This window comes from Phocoena phocoena, chromosome 5 (genome assembly GCF_963924675.1).
Source record: "Phocoena phocoena chromosome 5, mPhoPho1.1, whole genome shotgun sequence".
Lineage (NCBI taxonomy): Eukaryota > Metazoa > Chordata > Mammalia > Artiodactyla > Phocoenidae > Phocoena > Phocoena phocoena.
Window position 1 is genome coordinate 113,638,889 of NC_089223.1, and position 24,722 is coordinate 113,663,610.

The 24,722-nt window shown below is 40.1% G+C and overlaps 1 protein-coding gene across 1 annotated transcript in view; it reads left to right on the plus strand.

Moving 5' to 3' along the window:
• UGT8 (UDP glycosyltransferase 8) overlaps positions 1-24,722 on the plus strand; it is a 110,077-nt gene that overhangs the window by 25,233 nt on the left and 60,122 nt on the right. Inside the window, exon 2 of the mRNA XM_065877548.1 lies at positions 23,293-24,116. Within this exon, the coding sequence (XP_065733620.1) occupies positions 23,295-24,116 (822 nt within the window). The 5' untranslated portion in view covers positions 23,293-23,294. The remainder of the gene's footprint in view (positions 1-23,292; positions 24,117-24,722) is intronic.

The window sequence follows — 24,722 nt, forward strand, 5'->3', positions numbered from 1 at the left end:
GTTAGCGTATGTGAACCATTGTTGCTTAGGAGCAGGGACAATATATAGCTAATCTGATTTGTTTCTGGTGCTCTTAAGGGTTTACAACAATTTTGGGGGGCCTTGGAGGGATCACTTTTGCAAATGAGTGTTTTGCACATGCAACATTTAGGTACACCCCAATATCCGTGTTGTTTTGCCCCAATTAATTCACTCTTCAATGTTGAATGGCTTCCATATGGTGAGGGGTGGGCACACTTACTAAACTTGGCATTGTTTCTTGTCTTGAATGCAGGCCTAGGAATAATTTTTATGTAAAGAAGAAAGGGTGGACTGATGTGCAAAATGAAATTTGTTTTAGAGTCTTTGCATTGTGGATTTTCTTCAGTATTCTGGCAGTGAGGTACCGTCAAGGAGCAGTAGCATCTCAGAAGCCAAGAGAGAATTTGGAGCAGGTAGGGGATCAGTAGTATTTAGGGTGGGAGAGTAGTCCAATCAGATAAGTGCCGGGAAAAAAGGGCATTTGTGTGAAAGTTAGGAGATATTTAGTGCCCTCGGCAATGAGTGTGCAGGCCGAGTTGTGGGGCAGCCAATGGCAGGCTGTAATCATTTGGAGCGTAAGTAGGGCCCAGCAAAGAGAGACTGATGTTTTCCGACACTCGACTCCAAAGGGAGAGTGAGTGTAAGGCACGCTCAAGGGGCGTGTAAGTTGAAGGAATGTGTCATAAATATTATATATTTTTGGTAGAGAACTTCAGAGATCTGGAAATATATAAATAGGAAACTAAAACAATATCACTCAATCTGACAATCCAAATTTACTATTGATAACAGTTTGATATTTACTTTGTCATTATAATCATTTTATGTATGCATATATCAAGTATATGTAAAATTTTGTTTTCTTGCTTTCTTATTATGTTATAGGCATTTTCTCAAATTAAAACTGTTTTACAAATCATGGTTTTTGATGGTTCTATGGTTTTCCATTGTAAGATATACCATACTTTGATCAATCCTTTACTGCTGGATTCTTAGTAGTTTCTGCCTGTTTGCTGTCGGAAGTGAGTGCAGGGAATGTCTTCGTACATACATGTTGGTAATTCTGATTCAGGATAGCTTCATAAATGTAAAATAATGTGCCAGTTTTTCAGAACACTTGTGCCGATTTACATTTTCACCAACTGCGTAAGACTGTGCTATAGCCTTGGCAAGGACTGAGCCTTATCATTAAAAATCACATCCTTGCTGATTTCATGAAAGAAGAAATCTCGTTTGTTCATTTGTTCAATCATTCAGCAAGTTTTAAGCTCCTTGGACTAACTGGGAGGTTGAGTTTGGACTGCGTGTGGAGGGGTGACGTGCCCAGTGCCACCTGTAGGGTGCACGGGTGAGGGAGCCACCTGCCACCTCCCATACACCAACATTAGGAGGGTTTTAGCCCGAGTTATCAGCTCTCACTGCTCTTTAGGCAGGTTATCCACTTTTTCTAGAGAACTGGTCTTCATTTTTACTTTTGGGGGTAAATGCAGCAGCCCCTGCTTTGCCTCTTCGGGAGTGAAGGGGAGATGTGATGGATGGGAAACTCATTCAGTTCCTCTTTAGAGAGCACCTCCCCTTCATTTCTTGCTCGTCCTCCCTGTGCTTGCTCTTCCAGGGTCCTCTCAAGCTCTCAGCCATTCTGGAAGCAGTTTTCATCCTTGCTGCAGGCTTTCCCTCTGTGTGTTCTGGGCCATGACTTCCTGCATTCTTTTCTCTCAATAAGCTATTTGTCAAATTTTTGACACAAACGGTGTCACAACTCCATTCCACTGATGACTGTAGTTTTGCTCATACCTCACCTGCTCATGTCAATTCTCAGAGGTATTAGGTATTTATTCCCTTTTATATTCTTTACTATAATTCCAAAGGAGCTTTGGGAGGAAAGGAGTAGAAACACTTGGGTTCGGTCAGCCCTCCTGGACTGGAAACCTTTGCACCAGATGTTTTAAACATTCTAAAAATACTGAATGATTATGTAATAGAATTGAATAATAGTGTTTTTTTTCCTTTGTTTTATGCTCAGAATTATCTTTCACTTTCCAGAGATCATTTAAAGCTCAACACTCTTAACGGCTTTATTAGAAAAAAAAATTTTGACATTATTCTGTCTGATTTACTTTGGGGAAACTCTAAGGTAAAAAATGTAGTGATTTTGTTTTGCAAATATAAAGCCAGTTTTTCACACTTCATATTGAGTGAGTTGTTCTTTCTTCATTTACTTGTACTTCCTTCATCTCATATTATGTTCCTATTCAAGAAATTCTTACAGGCTGCCTACTGTGATCCATTGATTTGACTCCGGATTCTTGGGCTACTTCCCTAGTGTTTTTATTTTGTTTTTTTAATTGAAGTATAGTTGATTTACAATGTGTTAATTTCTGCTGTACAGCAAAGTGATTTAGTTCTCTCTCTCTCTCTTTCTATATATATATATGCATATCCTTTTTCATATTCTTTTCCATTATGATTTATCTCAGAATATTGAATATAGTTTTCTGTGCTATACAGTAGGACCTTCTTGTTTATGCATTCCATATATAATAGCTTGCATCTGCTAACTCCACCCTCCCACTCCATCCCTCCCCCACGCCCCCTCCTCCTTGGTAGCTGCAAGTCTGTTCTCTATGTCTGTGAATTTGTTTCTGTTTTGTAAATAGGTTCATTTGTGTCGTATTTTAGATTCCACATATAAGTGATATCATATGGTATTTGTCTTTCTCTTTTTGATTTACTTCACTTAGTGTGATGATCTCTAGTTGCATCCGTGTTTTTGCAAATGGCATTATTTCATTCTTTTTTATGGCTGACTAGTATTCCGTTGTATATATGCACCACACATATACATAGAATGTTTTTTTTTTTTTTTTTTTAGCGGTACGCGGGCCTCTCACTGTTGTGGCCTCTCCCGTTGTGGAGCACAGGCTCCGGACGCTCAGGCTCAGCGGCCATGGCTCACGGGCCCAGCCGCTCCGCGGCATGTGGGATCCTCCCCGACCGGGGCACGAACCCGTGTCTCCTGCATCGGCAGGCAGACTCTCAACCACTGCGCCACCAGGGAAGCCCACATAGAATGTTTTAATTACAAAATGTATTTTAATATTTACCTTTCTGTCCCAAGTCATTACTGTTTCTTTTTCAAAAGTGTATTCTCTCTTCTTGCCTGTTCTGACCAAGAAACATGGCTATAGTTTGGTCAAATTCCAAACAAAACAAAGCCATCCAGTGGAATTTTGAGATGAATTTATTCAGTCCATTTATAATATGGGAAGGATTAGCTTTTTTAGAATATCGTATTCCATTATAGTATTTCTATACACTTAGTATTATTTCCATGTATATCTTCAGGGAAAGGCTTGCCATACTTAGTATAGCCAAAATATATATATCCTTTTAAATTAATTTTAAAGGTATTTTATATACTTTTTGTTACTGTGAATGAGATCTTTTTTCATCACATATTATTTAAAAAAATACTTATCATTATTTTTATTAAGAAAAGAGTAACATGTGTCCAACGTAGAAAAAGTTAAATTAAAATCCCTTATAATTCATACTATCCAGAAAAAAACCACTGCCCTTTGGTGTTTAGCATTCCTGTGTATATATACGTATATATCTTTTACAGAGTGCTACATGCTATAAACATGTTTAGTAACCTAATCTTGAATATCTTTCCATGCCATTAAATGTTCTTTTACAGGGTTGTTTCGGGGCTGCATTGTATGCATGAACGACAATTTATTTAACCAGTCTCCAGTTGTTGGGAATCTAACATATCTCGAAATGTTTGCAATTAGTAACAGTCTTCTCCTGCCCTAAATAATGGCTTCATGAAAATGCTTATAGAAGTTAAATGTCTATTATGTATATTGTAGGCTGTTTTTCTGGGATATCATGTTTCATTTAATTTTGTTTATAGTGCATTTAATACATCCACATCCTTTTTTTTATCATCTAGTTTATTTTCTTTTCATTATTTTATTTCAGGTTGCTTTAAAATTTTTTCTTAAACTAGTAAACTTTACTTTTTAGAGCAGTTCTAAGTTCACAGCAAAATTGAGCAGAAAATACATAGAGTTTCCATATCCTCCCTCCCCCTGCACAGGCACACCTCCCTCTGCTATCAACATCTTGCACCACAGGTACATTTGTTTTGATCAGTGAATGTTGCCACATCGTTATCTCCCGAAGTCCATACTTTACAGGGTTCATTCTTGGTGTTGTATAGTCTGTGGGTTTGGGTAAATGTATAACGACATGTATCCATCATTGTAACATCTTACAGAACAGTTTCACTACCCTAAAAATCCTCTGTGCCTCCACGTGTGCATCCCTCCCTTCCTTGCAGCCGTTGGCAACCACCAATCTCTTTAGAGATTGCCTAAATCTCCACAGAGATTTGCCTTTGCCAGAAGCTTATGTAATTGGAATTATACAGTATGTAGGCTTTTCAGATTGGCTTCTTTCATTTAATAAATATACATTTTAATTTCCTCCCTGCCTTTCCATGGCTTGGTAGCTTATTTCTTTTTAGTGTTGAATAATATTCCATTATATAGGTGAACCACAGTTTATTTATTCACTTAACCTAAGGTGGTGTACTTGGTTACTCCCAAGTTTTGGCAATTGTAAATAAAGCTGTTATAAACGTTCCTGTGTAGGTTTTTGTGCAGACATCTGTTTTCATCTCCTTTGTGTAAATACCAAGGAGCACAATTGCTGGATCGTCTGGTAAGAGTATGTTTAGTTTTGTAAGAAACCGCCAATTTGTCTTCCAAAGACTGTTTTGCATCCCCACCAGCAATGTATGAAAGTTCCTGTTGTTCCACATCCTCTCCAGTATTTGGTGTTGTCAGTGGATTTTGGCCATTTTAATAGATGTGTAGTGGTTTCCCATTATGTTTTAATTTGCATTTTCCTAATGACATATGATATGGAACATCTTCTCTTATGTTTATTTGCCATATGTATTTTCTTTGGTGAGGTGTCTGTTGAGGTCTTTGGCCCCTTTTTAAGTCAGGTTGCTTGTTTTCTTATTGTTGAGTTTTAAGAGTTCCTTCCTTACGTATCTTGGATAACAGTCCTTTTATCAAATATGTCTTTTGCAAATATTTCTCCCAGTCTATTGCTTACCTTCTCATTCTCTTGACCTTATCTTTCTCAGGAGAAATTTTAATATTTATGAAGTCCAGCTTATCAATAGACACATTCTGATACTTCTGGACTAGCAAGTATCTCACCGTTTGTTGGTAGTTGCGTTAGTCATTCTGTTATCCATGAAAGAGATCTGAGGTTAAAGTGCTGTTGTAACCCTTCATAATGAACTTTGTATTTGAACAGTGAATAACACGCTTGTGCAAATGATGCTTCTTTGTTGGTGATGTCTTTTTTCATGAAGACATGCAGGCCTAGTAGACATTATTTTTAGAAGATATTTTATCACATGAATATTGGTATTTCTGAATAGTTACTTTCAGAATTTTTATGTACAGAATCTATGTACTTTTTCTAACCTTATTTTGGTACAGTAGCCACTAGTAGTAATTTTTTTTTTTTTTTTTAAACATCTTTATTGGGGTATAATTGCTTTACAATGGTGTGTTAGTTTCTGCTTTACAACAAAGTGAATCAGCTATACATATACATATGTTCCCATATGTCTTCCCTCTTGCGTCTCCCTCCCTCCCATTCTCCCCATCCCACCCTTCCAGGCTGTCACAAAGCACCGAGCTAATATCCCTGTGCCTTGCGGCTGCTTCCCCCCAGCTATCTACCTTACTATGTTTGTTAGTGTGTATATGTCCATGACTCTCTCTCGCCCTGTCAAAACTCACCCTTCCCCCTCCCCATATCCTTAAGTCCGTTCTCCAGTAGGTCTGCGTCTTTATTCCTATCTTACCCCTAGGTTCTTCATGACATTTTTTTCCCTTAAATTCCATATATATGTGTTAGCATACGGTATTTGTCTTTTTCTTTCTGACTTACTTCACTCTGTATGACAGATTCTAGGTCTATCCATCTCATTACAAATAGCTCAATTTCATTTCTTTTTAAGGCTGAGTAATATTCCATTGTGTATATGTGCCACATCTTCTTTATCCATTCATCCGATGATGGGCGCTTAGGTTGTTTCCATGTCCTGGCTATTGTAAATAGAGCTGCAATGAACATTTTGGTACATGACTCTCTTTGAATTTTGGTTTTCTCAGGGTATATGCCAAGTAGTGGGATTGCTGGGTCATATGGTAATTCTATTTGTAGTTTTTTAAGGAACCTCCATACTGTTCTCCACAGTGGCTGAACCAATTCACATTCCCACCAGCAGTGCAAGAGTGTCCCCTTTTCTCCACACCCTCTCCAGCATTTATTGTTTCTTGATTTTTTGATGATGGCCATTCTGACTGGTGTGAGATGATATCTCATTGTAGTTTTGATTTGCATTTCTCTAATGATTAATGATGTTGAGCATTCTTTCATGTGTTTGTTGGCATTCTGTATATCTTCTTTGGAGAAATGTCTATTTAGGTCTTCTGCCCATTTTTGGATGGGGTTGTTTGTTTTTTTGTTATTGAGCTGCATGAGCTGCTTGTAAATTTTGGAGATTAATCCTTTGTCAGTTGCTTCATTTGCAAATGTTTTCTCCCATTCTGAGGGTTGTCTTTTGGTCTTGGTTATGGTTTCCTTTGCTGTGCAAAAGCTTTGAAGTTTCATTAGGTCCCATTTGTTTATTTTTGTTTTTATTTCCATTACTCTAGGAGGTGGGTCAGAAAGGATCTTGCTGTGATTTATGTCATAGAGTGTTCTTCCTATGTTTTCTTCTAAGAGTTTGATAGTTTCTGGCCTTACATTTAGGTCTTTAATCCATTTTGAGCTTATTTTTGTGTATGGTGTTAGGGAGTGATCTAATCTCATACTTTTACATGTACCTGTCCAGTTTTCCCAGCACCATTTATTGAAGAGGCTGTCCTTTCTCCACTGTACATTCCTGCCTCCTTTATCAAAGATAAGGTGTCCATATGTGCGTGGGTTTATCTCTGGGCTTTCTATCCTGTTCCACTGATCTATCTTTCTGTTTTTGTGCCAGTACCATACTGTCTTGATTACTGTTGCTTTGTAATATAGTCTGAAGTCAGGGAGCCTTATTCCTCCAGCTCCTTTTTTCGTTCTAAAGATTGCTTTGGCTATTCGGGGTCTTTTGTGTTTCCATACAAATTGCGAAATTTTTTGTTCTAGTTCTGTGAAAAATGCCAGTGGTAGTTTGATAGGGATTGCATTGAATCTGTAGATTGCTTTGGGTAGTAGAGTCATTTTCACAATGTTGATTCTTCCCATCCAAGAACATGGTATATCTCTCCATCTATTTGTATCATCTTTAATTTCTTTCATCAGTGTCTTATAATTTTCTGCATACAGGTCTTTCGTATCCTTAGGTAGGTTTATTCCTAGATATTTTATTCTTTTTGTTGCAATGGTAAATGGGAGTGTTTTCTTGATTTCACTTTCAGATTTTTCATCATTAGTATATAGGAATGCCAGAGATTTCTGTGCATTAATTTTGTATCCTGCTACTTTACCAAATTCATTGATTAGCTCTAGTAGTTTTCTGGTAGCATCTTTAGGATTCTCTATGTATAGTATCATGTCATCTGCAAACAGTGACAGCTTTACTTCTTCTTTTCCGATTTGGATTCCTTTTATTTCCTTTTCTTCTCTGATTGCTGTGGCTAAAACTTCCAAAACTATGTTGAATAAGAGTGGTGAGAGTGGGCAACCTTGTCTTGTTCCTGATCTTAGTGGAAATGCTTTCAGTTTTTCACCATTGAGGATGATGTTTGCTGTGGGCTTGTCATATATGGCTTTTATTATGTTTAGGAAAGTTCCCTCTATGCCTACTTTCTGGAGGGTTTTTATCATAAATGGGTGTTGAATTTTGTCGAAAGCTTTCTCTGCATCTATTGAGATGATCATATGGTTTTTCTCCTTCAATTTGTTAATATGGTTTATCACATTGATAGATTTGCGTATATTGAAGAATCCTTGCATTCCTGGAATAAACCCCACTTGATCATGGTGTATGATCCTTTTAATGTGCTGTTGGATTCTGTTTGCTAGTATTTTGTTGAGGATTTTTGCATCTATGTTCATCAGTGATATTGGCCTGTAGTTTTCTTTCTTTGTGACATCCTTGTCTGGTTTTGGTATCAACGTGATGGTGGCTTCATAGAAGGAATTTGGGAGTGTTCCTCCCTCTGCTATATTTTGGAAGAGTTTGAGAAGGATAGGTGTTAGCTCTTCTCTAAACGTTTGATAGAATTCACCTGTGAAGCCATCTGGTCCTGGGCTTTTGTTTGTTGGAAGGTTTTTAATCACAGTTTCAATTTCAGTGCTTGTGATTGGTCTGTTCATATTTTCTATTTCTTCCTGATTCAGTCTTGGCAGGTTGTGCATTTCTAAGAATTTGTCCATTTCTTCCAGATTGTCCATTTTATTGGCATAGAGTTGCTTGTAGTAATCTCTCATGATTTTTTTTATTTCTGCAGTGTCAGTTGTTACTTCTCCTTTTTCATTTCTAATTCTATTGATTTGAGTCTTCTCCCTTTTTTTCTTGATGAGTCTGGCTAGTGGTTTATCTATTTTGTTTATCTTCTCAAAGAACCAGCTTTTAGTTTTATTGATCTTTGCTATTGTTTCCTTCATTTCTTTTTCATTTATTTCTGATCTGATTTTTATGATTTCTTTCCTTCTGCTAGCTTTGGGGTTTTTTTGTTCTTCTTTCTCTAATTGCTTGAGGTGCAAGGTTAGGTTGTTTATTCGAGATGTTTCCTGCTTCTTAAGGTGGGCTTGTATTGCTATAAACTTCCCCCTTAGAACTGCTTTTGCTGCATCCCATAGGTTTTGGGTCGTTGTGTCTCCATTGTCATTTGTTTCTAGGTATTTTTTTATTTCCTCTTTGATTTCTTCAGTGATCACTTCATTATTAAGTAGTGTATTGTTTAGCCTCCATGTGTTTGTATTTTTTACAGATCTTTTCCTGTAATTGATATCTAGTCTCATGGCGTTGTGGTCGGAAAAGATACTTGATACAATTTCAGTTTTCTTAAATTTACCAAGGCTTGATTTGTGACCCAAGATATGATCTATCCTGGAGAATGTTCCATGAGCACTTGAGAAAAATGTGTATTCTGTTGTTTTTGGATGGAGTGTCCTATAAATATCAATTAAGTCCATCTTGTTTAATGTATCATTTAAAGCTTGTGTTTCCTTATTTATTTTCATTTTGGATGATCTGTCCATGGGTGAAAGTGGGGTGTTAAAGTCCCCTACTATGAATGTGTTACTGTTGATCTCCCCTTTTATGGTTGTTAGTATTTGCCTTATGTATTGAGGTGCTCCTATGTTGGGTGCATAAATATTTACAATTGTTATATCTTCTTCTTGGATCGATCCCTTGATCATTATGTAGTGTCCTTCTTTGTCCCTTTTAATAGTCCTTATTTTAAAGTCTATTTTGTCTGATATGAGAATTGCTACTCCAGCTTTCTTTTGGTTTCCATTTGCATGGAATATCTTTTTCCATCCCCTTACTTTCAGTCTGTATGTGTCTCTAGTTCTGAAGTGGGTCTCTTGTAGACAGCATATATAAGGGTCTTGTTTTTGTATCCATTCAGCCAATCTGTGTCTTTTGGTGGGAGCATTTAGTCCATTTACATTTAAGGTAATTATTGATATGTATGTTCCTATTTCCATTTTATATATTGTTTTGGGTTCGCTACTATAGGTCATTTCCTTCTCTTGTGTTTCGTGTCTAGAGAAGTTCCTTTAGCATTTGTTGTAAAGCTGGTTTGGTGGTGCTGAACTCTCTCAGCTTTTGCTTGTCTGTAAAGGTTTTAATTTCTCCATCAAATGTGAATGAGATCCTTGCTGGGTAGAGTAGTCTTGGTTGCAGGCTATTCTCCTTCATCACTTTCAGTATGTCCTGCCACTCCCTTCTGGCTTGTAGGGTTTCTGCTGAGAGATCAGCTGTTAACCTTATGGGGATTCCCTTGTGTGTTATTTGTTGTTTTTCCCTTGCTGCTTTTAATATGCTTTCTTTGTATTTAATTTTTGACAGTTTGATTAATATGTGTCTTGGCGTGTTTCTCCTTGTATTTATCCTGTATGGGACCCTCTGTGCTTCCTGGACTTGATTAACTATTTCCTTTCCCATATTAGGGAAGTTTTCAACTATAATCTCTTCAAATATTTTCTCAGTCCCTTTCTTTCTTTCTTCTTCTTCTGGAACCCCTATAATTCGAATGTTGGTGCGTTTCATGTTGTCCCAGAGGTCTCTGAGACTGTCCTCAGTTCTTTTCATTCTTTTTTCTTTATTCTGCTCTGCAGTAGTTATTTCCACTACTTTATCTTCCAGGTCACTTATCTGTTCTTCTGCCTCAGTTATTCTGCTATTGATCCTATCTAGAGTGATTTTAATTTCATTTATTGCATTGTTCATCGTTGCTTGTTTCATCTTTAGTTCTTGTAGGTCCTTGTTAACTGTTTCTTGCATTTTGTCCATTCTACTTCCAAGATTTCGGATCATCCTTACTATCATTATTCTGAATTCTTTTTCAGGTAGATTGCCTATTTCCTCTTCATTTGTTAGGTCTGGTGGGTTTTTATCTTGCTCCTTCATCTGCTGTGTGTTTTTCTGTCTTCTCATTTTGCTTATCTTACTGTATTTGGGGTCTCCTTTTTGCAGGCTGCAGGTTCGTAGTTCCCGTTGTTTTTGATGTCTGTCTCCAGTGGCTAAGGTTGTTTCAGTGGGTTGTGTAGGCTTCCTGGTGGAGGGGACTAGTGCCTGTGTTGTGCTGGATGAGGCTGGATCTTGTCTCTCTAGTGGGCAGGTTCACGTCTGGTGGTGTGTTTTGGGGTGTCTGTGGCCTTATTATGATTTTAGGCAGCCTCTCTGCTAATGGGTGGGGTTGTGTTCCTGTTTTGCTAGTTGTTTGGCATAGGTTGTCCAGCACTGTGGCTTGCTGGTCGTTGAGTGAAGCTGGGTGCTGGTGTTAAGATGGAGGTCTCTGGGAGATTTCCGCTGTTTAATATTATGTGGAGCTGGGAGGTCTCTTGTTGACCAGTGACCTGAAGTTGGCTCTCCTACCTCAGAGGCAGAGCCCTGACTCCTGGCTGGATCACCAAGAGCCTTTCATCCACACGGCTCAGAATAAAAGGGAGAAAAAGTAGAGAGAATTAGTAGAAGTATGAGGAAAGAAAGAAGGAAAGGAGGAAAGGAAGGAAGGAAGAAAGAAGCAAAGAAGGAAAGAAAGGAGGGAGGGAGGGAGGGAGGAAGGAAGGAAGGAAGGAGGGAAAGAAGGAAAAAAAGACAGAAAGAAAGATGATACAGTAAAAATAAAATAAAGTATAATATAGTTATTGAATTAAAAAATATTTAGAAAAAAAAAAAGGGACGGATAGAACCTTAGGACAAATGTTGGAAGCAAAGCTATACAGAGAAAATCTTACACAGAAGCATACACATACACCTTCACAAAAAGAGGTAAAGGGGGAAAAATCATAAATCGTGCTCCCTGAGACCACCTCCTCAATTTGGGGTGATTCGTTGTCTAAAGGAGGGAGGGAAGGAAGGAAAGAAAGAAAGAACGAAGGTAAAGTATAATAAAGTTATTACAATTAAACTTAATTATTAAGAAAAAGAATTTTTAAAAAAAAGTCATGGACGGATAGAGCCCTAGGACAAATGGTGGAAGCTAGAGTATACAGACTAGATGTCACACAGGAGCATACACGTACACCTTCACAAAAAGAGGAAAAGGGAAAAAAATCATAGATTTCGCTCCTAAATTCCACCTCTTCAATTTGGGATCGTTCCTTGTCTATTCAGGTATTCCACAGATGCAGGGTATATCAAGTTGATTGTGGAGCTTTAATCCGCTGCTTCTGTGGCTGCTGGGAGAGATTTCCCTTTCTCTTCTTTGTTTTCACAGCTCACAGGAGCTCAGCTTTGGATTTGGCCCTGCCTCTGCGTGTAGGTCGCTGGAGGGCGTCTGTTTTTTCGCTCAGACAGGACGGGGTTAAAGGAGCCGCTGATTCGGGGCCTCCGGCTCACTCAGGCCGGGGGTTGGGGGATGGGGGAAGGAGGGGCACTGCGTGCGGGCCGGCCTGCGGCGGCAGAGGCAGCGTGACGTTGCGGCAGAGGCCGGCGTGACGTTGCACCAGCCTGAGGCCCGCCGTGCGCTGTCCCGGGGAAGTTGTCCCTGGACCCCGGGAACCTGGCAGTGGCGGGCTGCACAGGCTCCGCGGAAGAGGGGTGTGGAGAGTGACCTGTGCTCGCACACAGGCCCCTTGGTGGCGGCAGCAGCAGCCTTAGCGTCTCCCGCCCGGCTCTGGGGTCCGCGGTTTTAGCCGCGGCTCGCGCCCGTCTCTGGGGTTTGCGCTTTCAGCCGCGGCTCGCGCCCGTCTCGGGGGCTCGCGCCCTCAGCCGCGGCTCGCGCCCGTCTCTGGGGTTCCTTTAAGCAGCGCTCTTAAACCCCTCTCCTCGCGCACCAGGAGACAAAGAGGGAAGAAAAAGTCTCTTGCCTCTTCGGCCGGTGCAGGCTTTTCCCCGAACTCCCTCCCGGCTAGTCGTGGTGCACTAACCCCTTCAGGCTATGTTCAAGCCGCCAACCCCAGTCCTCTCCCTGAGCTCCGTCCAAAACCAAAACCCGAGCCTCAGCTCGCAGCCCCGCCCGCCCCGGTGGGTGAGCAGCAAGCCTCTCAGGTTGGTGAGTGCTGGTCGGCACCGATCGTCTGTGCAGGAATCTCCCCGCTTTGCCCTCCGCACCCGTCGCTGTGCACTACTCCGCGGTCCCGAAGCTCCCCCCTCCGCCTCCCGCAGTCTCCGCCCGCGGAGGGGCTTCCTAGTGTGTGGAAACTTTTCCTCCTTCACAGCTCCCTCCCACTGGTGCAGGTGCCGTCCTTATTCTTTTGTCTCTGTTTTTTCTTTTGCCCTACCCAGTTACGTGGGGAGTTTCTTGCCTTTTGGGAGGTCTGAGGTCTTCTGCCAGCCTTCAGTAGGAGTTCTGTAGGAGTTGTTCCACGTGTGGATGTATTTCTGGTGTATCCGTGGGGAGGAAGGCGATCTCCGCGTCTTACTCTTCCGCCATCTTCAAGGTCCCCCCACTAGTAGTAATTTAAAGTCAGTTCCTCAGTCACACTAATCATATTTTAGCTGCTCCCTAGAGGCTACCATATTGGACAGTAAAGAGATAGAACATTTTCATCATCACAGATCGTTCTATTAGATAGTGCTGTTCTAGAATGTAAGCAATTGTGCATTAAATCATCATTTTGTGCAATTTCTTTTTACTTTGCAGTAGGTACTAAAATAAAATTAAAAAGGGAAAAAAATAAGAAACATGGTAAAAGGATTTGTTTCCCTACTATTATTTTTTTGTTTTGTTTCTTAGTGATTTATGATAAAGTAATAGTTTTTTTTATTTTTTTTTTTTTATTTTTTTTTTATTTTTTAACATCTTTATTGGGGTATAATTGCTTTACAATGGTGTGTTAGTTTCTGCTTTACAACAAAGTGAATCAGCTATACATATACATATGTTCCCATATGTCTTCCCTCTTGCGTCTCCCTCCCTCCCACTCTCCCCATCCCACCCTTCCAGGCTGTCACAAAGCACCGAGCTAATATCCCTGTGCCTTGCGGCTGCTTCCCCCCAGCTATCTACCTTACTACGTTTGTTAGTGTGTATATGTCCATGACTCTCTCTCGCCCTGTCAAAACTCACCCTTCCCCCTCCCCATATCCTTAAGTCCGTTCTCCAGTAGGTCTGCGTCTTTATTCCTATCTTACCCCTAGGTTCTTCATGACATTTTTTTCCCTTAAATTCCATATATATGTGTTAGCATACGGTATTTGTCTTTTTCTTTCTGACTTACTTCACTCTGTATGACAGATTCTAGGTCTATCCATCTCATTACAAATAGCTCAATTTCATTTCTTTTTAAGGCTGAGTAATATTCCATTGTGTATATGTGCCACATCTTCTTTATCCATTCATCCGATGATGGGCGCTTAGGTTGTTTCCATGTCCTGGCTATTGTAAATAGAGCTGCAATGAACATTTTGGTACATGACTCTCTTTGAATTTTGGTTTTCTCAGGGTATATGCCAAGTAGTGGGATTGCTGGGTCATATGGTAATTCTATTTGTAGTTTTTTAAGGAACCTCCATACTGTTCTCCACAGTGGCTGAACCAATTCACATTCCCACCAGCAGTGCAAGAGTGTCCCCTTTTCTCCACACCCTCTCCAGCATTTATTGTTTCTAGATTTTTTGATGATGGCCATTCTGACTGGTGTGAGATGATATCTCATTGTAGTTTTGATTTGCATTTCTCTAATGATTAATGATGTTGAGCATTCTTTCATGTGTTTGTTGGCATTCTGTATATCTTCTTTGGAGAAATGTCTATTTAGGTCTTCTGCCCATTTTTGGATGGGGTTGTTTGTTTTTTTGTTATTGAGCTGCATGAGCTGCTTGTATATTTTGGAGATTAATCCTTTGTCAGTTGCTTCATTTGCAAATGTTTTCTCCCATTCTGAGGGTTGTCGTTTGGTCTTGGTTATCGTTTCCTTTGCTGTGCAAAAGCTTTGAAGTTTCATTAGGTCCCATTTGTTTATTTTTGTTTTTATTTCCATTACTCTAGGAGGTGGGTCAGAAAGGATCTTGCTGTGATTTATGTCATAGAGTGTTCTTCCTATGTTTTCTTCTAAGAGTTTGATAGTTTCTGGCCTTACATTTAGGTCTTTAATCCATTTTGAGCTTATTTTTGTGTATGGTGTTAGGGAGTGATCTAATCTCATACTTTTACATGTACCTGTCCAGTTTTCCCAGCACCATTTATTGAAGAGGCTGTCCTTTCTCCACTGTACATTCCTGCCTCCTTTATCAAAGATGAGGTGTCCATATGTGCGTGGGTTTATCTCTGGGCTTTCTATCCTGTTCCACTGATCTATCTTTCTGTTTTTGTGCCAGTACCATACTGTCTTGATTACTGTTGCTTTGTAATATAGTCTGAAGTCAGGGAGCCTTATTCCTCCAGCTCCTTTTTTCGTTCTAAAGATTGCTTTGGCTATTCGGGGTCTTTTGTGTTTCCATACAAATTGCGAAATTTTTTGTTCTAGTTCTGTGAAAAATGCCAGTGGTAGTTTGATAGGGATTGCATTGAATCTGTAGATTGCTTTGGGTAGTAGAGTCATTTTCACAATGTTGATTCTTCCCATCCAAGAACATGGTATATCTCTCCATCTATTTGTATCATCTTTAATTTCTTTCATCAGTGTCTTATAATTTTCTGCATACAGGTCTTTCGTATCCTTAGGTAGGTTTATTCCTAGATATTTTATTCTTTTTGTTGCAATGGTAAATGGGAGTGTTTTCTTGATTTCACTTTCAGATTTTTCATCATTAGTATATAGGAATGCCAGAGATTTCTGTGCATTAATTTTGTATCCTGCTACTTTACCAAATTCATTGATTAGCTCTAGTAGTTTTCTGGTAGCATCTTTAGGATTCTCTATGTATAGTATCATGTCATCTGCAAACAGTGACAGCTTTACTTCTTCTTTTCCGATTTGGATTCCTTTTATTTCCTTTTCTTCTCTGATTGCTGTGGCTAAAACTTCCAAAACTATGTTGAATAAGAGTGGTGAGAGTGGGCAACCTTGTCTTGTTCCTGATCTTAGTGGAAATGCTTTCAGTTTTTCACCATTGAGGATGATGTTTGCTGTGGGCTTGTCATATATGGCTTTTATTATGTTTAGGAAAGTTCCCTCTATGCCTACTTTCTGGAGGGTTTTTATCATAAATGGGTGTTGAATTTTGTCGAAAGCTTTCTCTGCATCTATTGAGATGATCATATGGTTTTTCTCCTTCAATTTGTTAATATGGTTTATCACATTGATAGATTTGCGTATATTGAAGAATCCTTGCATTCCTGGAATAAACCCCACTTGATCATGGTGTATGATCCTTTTAATGTGCTGTTGGATTCTGTTTGCTAGTATTTTGTTGAGGATTTTTGCATCTATGTTCATCAGTGATATTGGCCTGTAGTTTTCTTTCTTTGTGACATCCTTGTCTGGTTTTGGTATCAACGTGATGGTGGCTTCATAGAAGGAATTTGGGAGTGTTCCTCCCTCTGCTATATTTTGGAAGAGTTTGAGAAGGATAGGTGTTAGCTCTTCTCTAAACGTTTGATAGAATTCACCTGTGAAGCCATCTGGTCCTGGGCTTTTGTTTGTTGGAAGGTTTTTAATCACAGTTTCAATTTCAGTGCTTGTGATTGGTCTGTTCATATTTTCTATTTCTTCCTGATTCAGTCTTGGCAGGTTGTGCATTTCTAAGAATTTGTCCATTTCTTCCAGATTGTCCATTTTATTGGCATAGAGTTGCTTGTAGTAATCTCTCATGATTTTTTTTATTTCTGCAGTGTCAGTTGTTACTTCTCCTTTTTCATTTCTAATTCTATTGATTTGAGTCTTCTCCCTTTTTTTCTTGATGAGTCTGGCTAGTGGTTTATCTATTTTGTTTATCTTCTCAAAGAACCAGCTTTTAGTTTTATTGATCTTTGCTATTGTTTCCTTCATTTCTTTTTCATTTATTTCTGATCTGATTTTTATGATTTCTTTCCTTCTGCTAGCTTTGGGGTTTTTTTGTTCTTCTTTCTCTAATTGCTTGAGGTGCAAGGTTAGGTTGTTTATTCGAGATGTTTCCTGCTTCTTAAGGTGGGCTTGTATTGCTATAAACTTCCCCCTTAGAACTGCTTTTGCTGCATCCCATAGGTTTTGGGTCGTTGTGTCTCCATTGTCATTTGTTTCTAGGTATTTTTTTATTTCCTCTTTGATTTCTTCAGTGATCACTTCATTATTAAGTAGTGTATTGTTTAGCCTCCATGTGTTTGTATTTTTTACAGATCTTTTCCTGTAATTGATATCTAGTCTCATGGCGTTGTGGTCGGAAAAGATACTTGATACAATTTCAGTTTTCTTAAATTTACCAAGGCTTGATTTGTGACCCAAGATATGATCTATCCTGGAGAATGTTCCATGAGCACTTGAGAAAAATGTGTATTCTGTTGTTTTTGGATGGAGTGTCCTATAAATATCAATTAAGTCCATCTTGTTTAATGTATCATTTAAAGCTTGTGTTTCCTTATTTATTTTCATTTTGGATGATCTGTCCATGGGTGAAAGTGGGGTGTTAAAGTCCCCTACTATGAATGTGTTACTGTTGATCTCCCCTTTTATGGTTGTTAGTATTTGCCTTATGTATTGAGGTGCTCCTATGTTGGGTGCATAAATATTTACAATTGTTATATCTTCTTCTTGGATCGATCCCTTGATCATTATGTAGTGTCCTTCTTTGTCCCTTTTAATAGTCCTTATTTTAAAGTCTATTTTGTCTGATATGAGAATTGCTACTCCAGCTTTCTTTTGGTTTCCATTTGCATGGAATATCTTTTTCCATCCCCTTACTTTCAGTCTGTATGTGTCTCTAGTTCTGAAGTGGGTCTCTTGTAGACAGCATATATAAGGGTCTTGTTTTTGTATCCATTCAGCCAATCTGTGTCTTTTGGTGGGAGCATTTAGTCCATTTACATTTAAGGTAATTATTGATATGTATGTTCCTATTTCCATTTTATATATTGTTTTGGGTTCGCTACTATAGGTCATTTCCTTCTCTTGTGTTTCGTGTCTAGAGAAGTTCCTTTAGCATTTGTTGTAAAGCTGGTTTGGTGGTGCTGAACTCTCTCAGCTTTTGCTTGTCTGTAAAGGTTTTAATTTCTCCATCAAATGTGAATGAGATCCTTGCTGGGTAGAGTAGTCTTGGTTGCAGGCTATTCTCCTTCATCACTTTCAGTATGTCCTGCCACTCCCTTCTGGCTTGTAGGGTTTCTGCTGAGAGATCAGCTGTTAACCTTATGGGGATTCCCTTGTGTGTTATTTGTTGTTTTTCCCTTGCTGCTTTTAATATGCTTTCTTTGTATTTAATTTTTGACAGTTTGATTAATATGTGTCTTGGCGTGTTTCTCCTTGTATTTATCCTGTATGGGACCCTCTGTGCTTCCTGGACTTGATTAACTATTTCCTTTCCCATATTAGGGAAGTTTTCAACTATAATCTCTTCAAATATTTTCTCAGTCCCTTTCTTTCTTTCTTCTTCTTCTGGAACCCCTATAATTCGAATGTTGGTGCGTTTCATGTTGTCCCAGAGGTCTCTGAGACTGTCCTCAGTTCTTTTCATTCTTTTTTCTTTATTCTGCTCTGCAGTAGTTATTTCCACTACTTTATCTTCCAGGTCACTTATCCGTTCTTCTGCCTCAGTTATTCTGCTATTGATCCTATCTAGAGTGATTTTAATTTCATTTATTGCATTGTTCATCGTTGCTTGTTTCATCTTTAGTTCTTGTAGGTCCTTGTTAACTGTTTCTTGCATTTTGTCCATTCTACTTCCAAGATTTCGGATCATCCTTACTATCATTATTCTGAATTCTTTTTCAGGTAGATTGCCTATTTCCTCTTCATTTGTTAGGTCTGGTGGGTTTTTATCTTGCTCCTTCATCTGCTGTGTGTTTTTCTGTCTTCTCATTTTGCTTATCTTACTGTATTTGGGGTCTCCTTTTTGCAGGCTGCAGGTTCGTAGTTCCCGTTGTTTTTGATGTCTGTCTCCAGTGGCTAAGGTTGTTTCAGTGGGTTGTGTAGGCTTCCTGGTGGAGGGGACTAGTGCCTGTGTTGTGCTGGATGAGGCTGGATCTTGTCTCTCTAGTGGGCAGGTTCACGTCTGGTGGTGTGTTTTGGGGTGTCTGTGGCCTTATTATGATTTTAGGCAGCCTCTCTGCTAATGGGTGGGGTTGTGTTCCTGTTTTGCTAGTTGTTTGGCATAGGTTGTCCAGCACTGTGGCTTGCTGGTCGTTGAGTGAAGCTGGGTGCTGGTGTTAAGATGGAGGTCTCTGGGAGATTTCCGCTGTTTAATATTATGTGGAGCTGGGAGGTCTCTTGTTGACCAGTGACCTGAAGTTGGCTCTCCTACCTCAGAGGCAGAGCCCTGACTCCTGGCTGGATCACCAAGAGCCTTTCATCCACACGGCTCAGAATAAAAGGGAGAAAAAGTAGAGAGAATTAGTAGAAGTATGAGGAAAGAAAGAAGGAAAGGAGGAAAGGAAGGAAGGAAGAAAGAAGCAAAGAAGGAAAGAAAGGAGGGAGGGAGGGAGGGAGGAAGGAAGGAAGGAAGGAGGGAAAGAAGGAAAAAAAGACAGAAAGAAAGATGATACAGTAAAAATAAAATAAAGTATAATATAGTTATTGAATTAAAAAATATTTAGAAAAAAAAAAGGGACGGATAGAACCTTAGGACAAATGTTGGAAGCAAAGCTATACAGAGAAAATCTTACACAGAAGCATACACATACACCTTCACAAAAAGAGGTAAAGGGGGAAAAATCATAAATCGTGCTCCCTGAGACCACCTCCTCAATTTGGGGTGATTCGTTGTCTAAAGGAGGGAGGGAAGGAAGGAAAGAAAGAAAGAACGAAGGTAAAGTATAATAAAGTTATTACAATTAAACTTAATTATTAAGAAAAAGAATTTTTAAAAAAAAGTCATGGACGGATAGAGCCCTAGGACAAATGGTGGAAGCTAGAGTATACAGACTAGATGTCACACAGGAGCATACACGTACACCTTCACAAAAAGAGGAAAAGGGAAAAAAATCATAGATTTCGCTCCTAAATTCCACCTCTTCAATTTGGGATCGTTCCTTGTCTATTCAGGTATTCCACAGATGCAGGGTATATCAAGTTGATTGTGGAGCTTTAATCCGCTGCTTCTGTGGCTGCTGGGAGAGATTTCCCTTTCTCTTCTTTGTTTTCACAGCTCACAGGAGCTCAGCTTTGGATTTGGCCCTGCCTCTGCGTGTAGGTCGCTGGAGGGCGTCTGTTTTTTCGCTCAGACAGGACGGGGTTAAAGGAGCCGCTGATTCGGGGCCTCCGGCTCACTCAGGCCGGGGGTTGGGGGATGGGGGAAGGAGGGGCACTGCGTGCGGGCCGGCCTGCGGCGGCAGAGGCAGCGTGACGTTGCGGCAGAGGCCGGCGTGACGTTGCACCAGCCTGAGGCCCGCCGTGCGCTGTCCCGGGGAAGTTGTCCCTGGACCCCGGGAACCTGGCAGTGGCGGGCTGCACAGGCTCCGCGGAAGAGGGGTGTGGAGAGTGACCTGTGCTCGCACACAGGCCCCTTGGTGGCGGCAGCAGCAGCCTTAGCGTCTCCCGCCCGGCTCTGGGGTCCGCGGTTTTAGCCGCGGCTCGCGCCCGTCTCTGGGGTTTGCGCTTTCAGCCGCGGCTCGCGCCCGTCTCGGGGGCTCGCGCCCTCAGCCGCGGCTCGCGCCCGTCTCTGGGGTTCCTTTAAGCAGCGCTCTTAAACCCCTCTCCTCGCGCACCAGGAGACAAAGAGGGAAGAAAAAGTCTCTTGCCTCTTCGGCCGGTGCAGGCTTTTCCCCGAACTCCCTCCCGGCTAGTCGTGGTGCACTAACCCCTTCAGGCTATGTTCAAGCCGCCAACCCCAGTCCTCTCCCTGAGCTCCGTCCAAAACCAAAACCCGAGCCTCAGCTCGCAGCCCCGCCCGCCCCGGTGGGTGAGCAGCAAGCCTCTCAGGTTGGTGAGTGCTGGTCGGCACCGATCGTCTGTGCAGGAATCTCCCCGCTTTGCCCTCCGCACCCGTCGCTGTGCACTACTCCGCGGTCCCGAAGCTCCCCCCTCCGCCTCCCGCAGTCTCCGCCCGCGGAGGGGCTTCCTAGTGTGTGGAAACTTTTCCTCCTTCACAGCTCCCTCCCACTGGTGCAGGTGCCGTCCTTATTCTTTTGTCTCTGTTTTTTCTTTTGCCCTACCCAGTTACGTGGGGAGTTTCTTGCCTTTTGGGAGGTCTGAGGTCTTCTGCCAGCCTTCAGTAGGAGTTCTGTAGGAGTTGTTCCACGTGTGGATGTATTTCTGGTGTATCCGTGGGGAGGAAGGCGATCTCCGCGTCTTACTCTTCCGCCATCTTCAAGGTCCCCCCACTAGTAGTAATTTAAAGTCAGTTCCTCAGTCACACTAATCATATTTTAGCTGCTCCCTAGAGGCTACCATATTGGACAGTAAAGAGATAGAACATTTTCATCATCACAGATCGTTCTATTAGATAGTGCTGTTCTAGAATGTAAGCAATTGTGCATTAAATCATCATTTTGTGCAATTTCTTTTTACTTTGCAGTAGGTACTAAAATAAAATTAAAAAGGGAAAAAAATAAGAAACATGGTAAAAGGATTTGTTTCCCTACTATTATTTTTTTGTTTTGTTTCTTAGTGATTTATGATAAAGTAATAGTTTTAACTGCAGCTGAAGGAACTGAGTCTGCTCAGCTAAATGAAAAACACAGTCAGCAGAGCAGTTGCCTACCATTGGTCCATCATCCTGCGTGTCTTCTTGGACATGCATGTAGTAACAGGCACTATTAATCACAGCAGTGGACAGTTCTGCTGTAATAGCTGTTTCTACATAAATCTCGCTCCTAAAATTAATAACATGTCTACTTAAAATTCCTAATTTTTCCTCCTTGGCATGGGAAGGAGGCTACACCAGAGAGACACATTGGAGAGACAACACAGGAGAATAAAGACCTAGAAAGTTTTCTCCAAGATTGGTTGCTTAATTTTCTTCCTTCAGTGACCCTGTAATTATAGAATAAACTTACTTTATTGCTACATAAACAGTGTTTTCTCCAAATTTATTTTTTAAAGCCCTCACGTTAATTCAAGCAACATTTAGCATAGACTTTTATATGTTTATAAAGCATATTACTTCTGTTTACTCTTAATGATGTAGTATCATTTAGAAATGGTTTGAAATTTTCCTTGTAATGAGAGAGGGAAAAAGCACCTGGAAATATTTATAGTTTAATCTTGGTATTGGAAGAATCTATCATTGCCTGCTATTGATTTCTTCTTTTTTTTTTTTTTTTTTAGGTTGCTTGCAGTGTTTGAATGTTGAGAAGGTATAGTTGTTTAAACTGCATTTACGTGGTGGGAATTTGTACAATTAGGATGATTAATATATGATAATGAGTAAAAATAGATATTGATTTGGTGATTGCATATAAATCTATTTTGAGTTGTTTCTTGAAGTAAAAGTGTCCAGTTCTCATGGGTGACTATTGTTCATGTCTTTCCCTATTTGGAGGCTAATTTAGAGTCTAAGAAAAAATTATTTTGGATAGGTAGGGGGAGTTCGCATACTCTATGGCCCCCATAGGTATTATTTCTAAAAAATGATAGAGGATGAATCTAACTATTGTATATACTCTATTAACACAAAAGCATAGAAGAAGCATTAGCCATCAAGGATACAGCCATCATCTGACTTGCCCTTTGCACCTGAGTTACAGGTACAACACAGGAAGTGTAGTCAAGGACATAGTCACTCATCAGTCACTTCTTTCACAAACATTTACTGAGATGCAGTTAACTTTCTTGAACATTTCTATTAAAAGTTTCTCTTCTAGATAATGCCCTGAAATGAATCAGCAAATTGATATAAATTACATAAACAGAGTCTGCCAGGATACTTAAGGGTATTTAGATAAAGGAGAAAGTCACATTCAAGGTCATTTTTTTCCTGTGAAAAAGTGTATTTTCTATAGAATTACTACTTGAAATAATTATTTTCTAAAACATAATCTTTCTTTGGTATGCTTTAGTCATAACTGGGAAGGTTACTGCTGTCATAAAATGCTTTAAAAAGAGACATACATGCTGATATACCTGGAAATAAGAAGTCTTGGCTCTAATTCCTGGGATTAACATTGATGTTCAATTAAAAGATAAACAGATGTTTCATAGATACCTCATAGCTATTATTCAAAGAAGAGAGATCTTTTGTCATTCAATCTTATAGGTTTTGTTTCAAATTAAAAAAAAAATTAGTTCTCCATTATTGATGCAATTGTGTGTTCCAAAACGGATACATTTTAAATAGATTTCAGTCTATGCCAGTTTTGCTGTCAATTCTATACTTTGAAAAATACTTTTCAAAAATAAAGAGGCAACTAGAACAAACATTGGGATAATTTTTAAAAGTGATCCTTAGGCAAAGTACTGGATCATCAAATACTTTGAAAAAGTGTCTTTGTGGTTGTTTTGAATGGTAAGGGTTGCATTCTGTTTTCAGTAGTTTTCTGGTTGTCATTTCAGCTATGAAGTCTTACACTCCATATTTCATGCTCCTGTGGAGTGCTGTTGGGATAGCGAAGGCCGCCAAAATCATCATCGTGCCGCCAATTATGTTCGAAAGCCATATGTACATTTTCAAGACACTAGCCTCTGCCTTGCACGAGAGTGGGCATCACACAGTGTTCCTCCTCTCTGAAGGCAGAGACATCACGCCATCTAATCATTACAGCCTCCAGCGCTACCCAGGGATCTTTAACAGTACCACCTCGGATGCTTTCCTGCAGTCCAAAATGCGGAATATTTTCTCTGGGAGATTGACAGCAATCGAACTGTTTGACATACTGGATCACTATACCAAGAACTGTGATATGATGGTTGGCAACCGTGCCCTGATTCAGGGTCTAAAAAAGGAAAAGTTTGACCTGCTGCTGGTGGACCCTAATGACATGTGTGGATTTGTGATAGCTCATCTTTTAGGGGTTAAATATGCTGTATTTTCAACTGGCCTTTGGTATCCTGCCGAAGTGGGTGCTCCTGCCCCATTAGCTTACGTCCCGGAGTTTAACTCACTCCTCACAGACCACATGAACCTGCTGCAAAGGATGAAAAACACCGGCGTTTACCTCATTTCCAGATTAGGGGTCAGCTTTCTGGTTCTTCCCAAATATGAGAGGATAATGCAGAAGTACAACCTGCTGCCGGAGAAGTCCATGTATGACTTGGTCCATGGGTCCAGCCTGTGGATGCTGTGTACAGATGTAGCACTGGAGTTTCCGAGACCCACTCTGCCTAATGTTGTTTATGTAGGAGGGATCCTCACCAAACCGGCCAGCCCACTACCAGAAGTAAGGTTTGCTGAGCTCCTTGGGAATCTTTTCTAAATATAAATGTCCGTTTGTCAGCTTTGAGTTTTGAAGAGATAGACCTGGGCATTGTCGGGTAACAAATGCTATTCTAAAAAGTGGTTAAGACACAGAGCCTACCAAGGTCCCTTTATCTGTGGGTGCCTCACTCCCCTGGAACGCATTCCTACGTCAGAGGAGCATTTCGGTAATCCCGAGAGGCCACTCTGCCATATGGTCAGTAGACTGGAAAGTAGATTTTTGATTAAGTTATAACTGTAGTATAACAGAGAATGTAGTTAGATAGTTCGTTTTAATGAGTGTGAGTGATTTTGCTTTTAATTAAACACAGAGATCCTTCTGTCTCCCCCAGAAAGCACACAGTTGTCTGCATCTAGGTTAGGTCCTGAGAACTCAAATAAGTCGGATGACGTGAATAGTGGTTCTTCTTTCAGCAGTCCTGACCACTAGAAAGTTTATGTCCAACATTGAAAATGAGGTAGTAACTTCCATTCGCCTAGGAAGCTAACTAATTTTAAGTTAGTAAGCAAATGTAACTGTTTAAAGAAATCATGCCCCATTGTGATTTCATTTCAAAGATGGAATTAA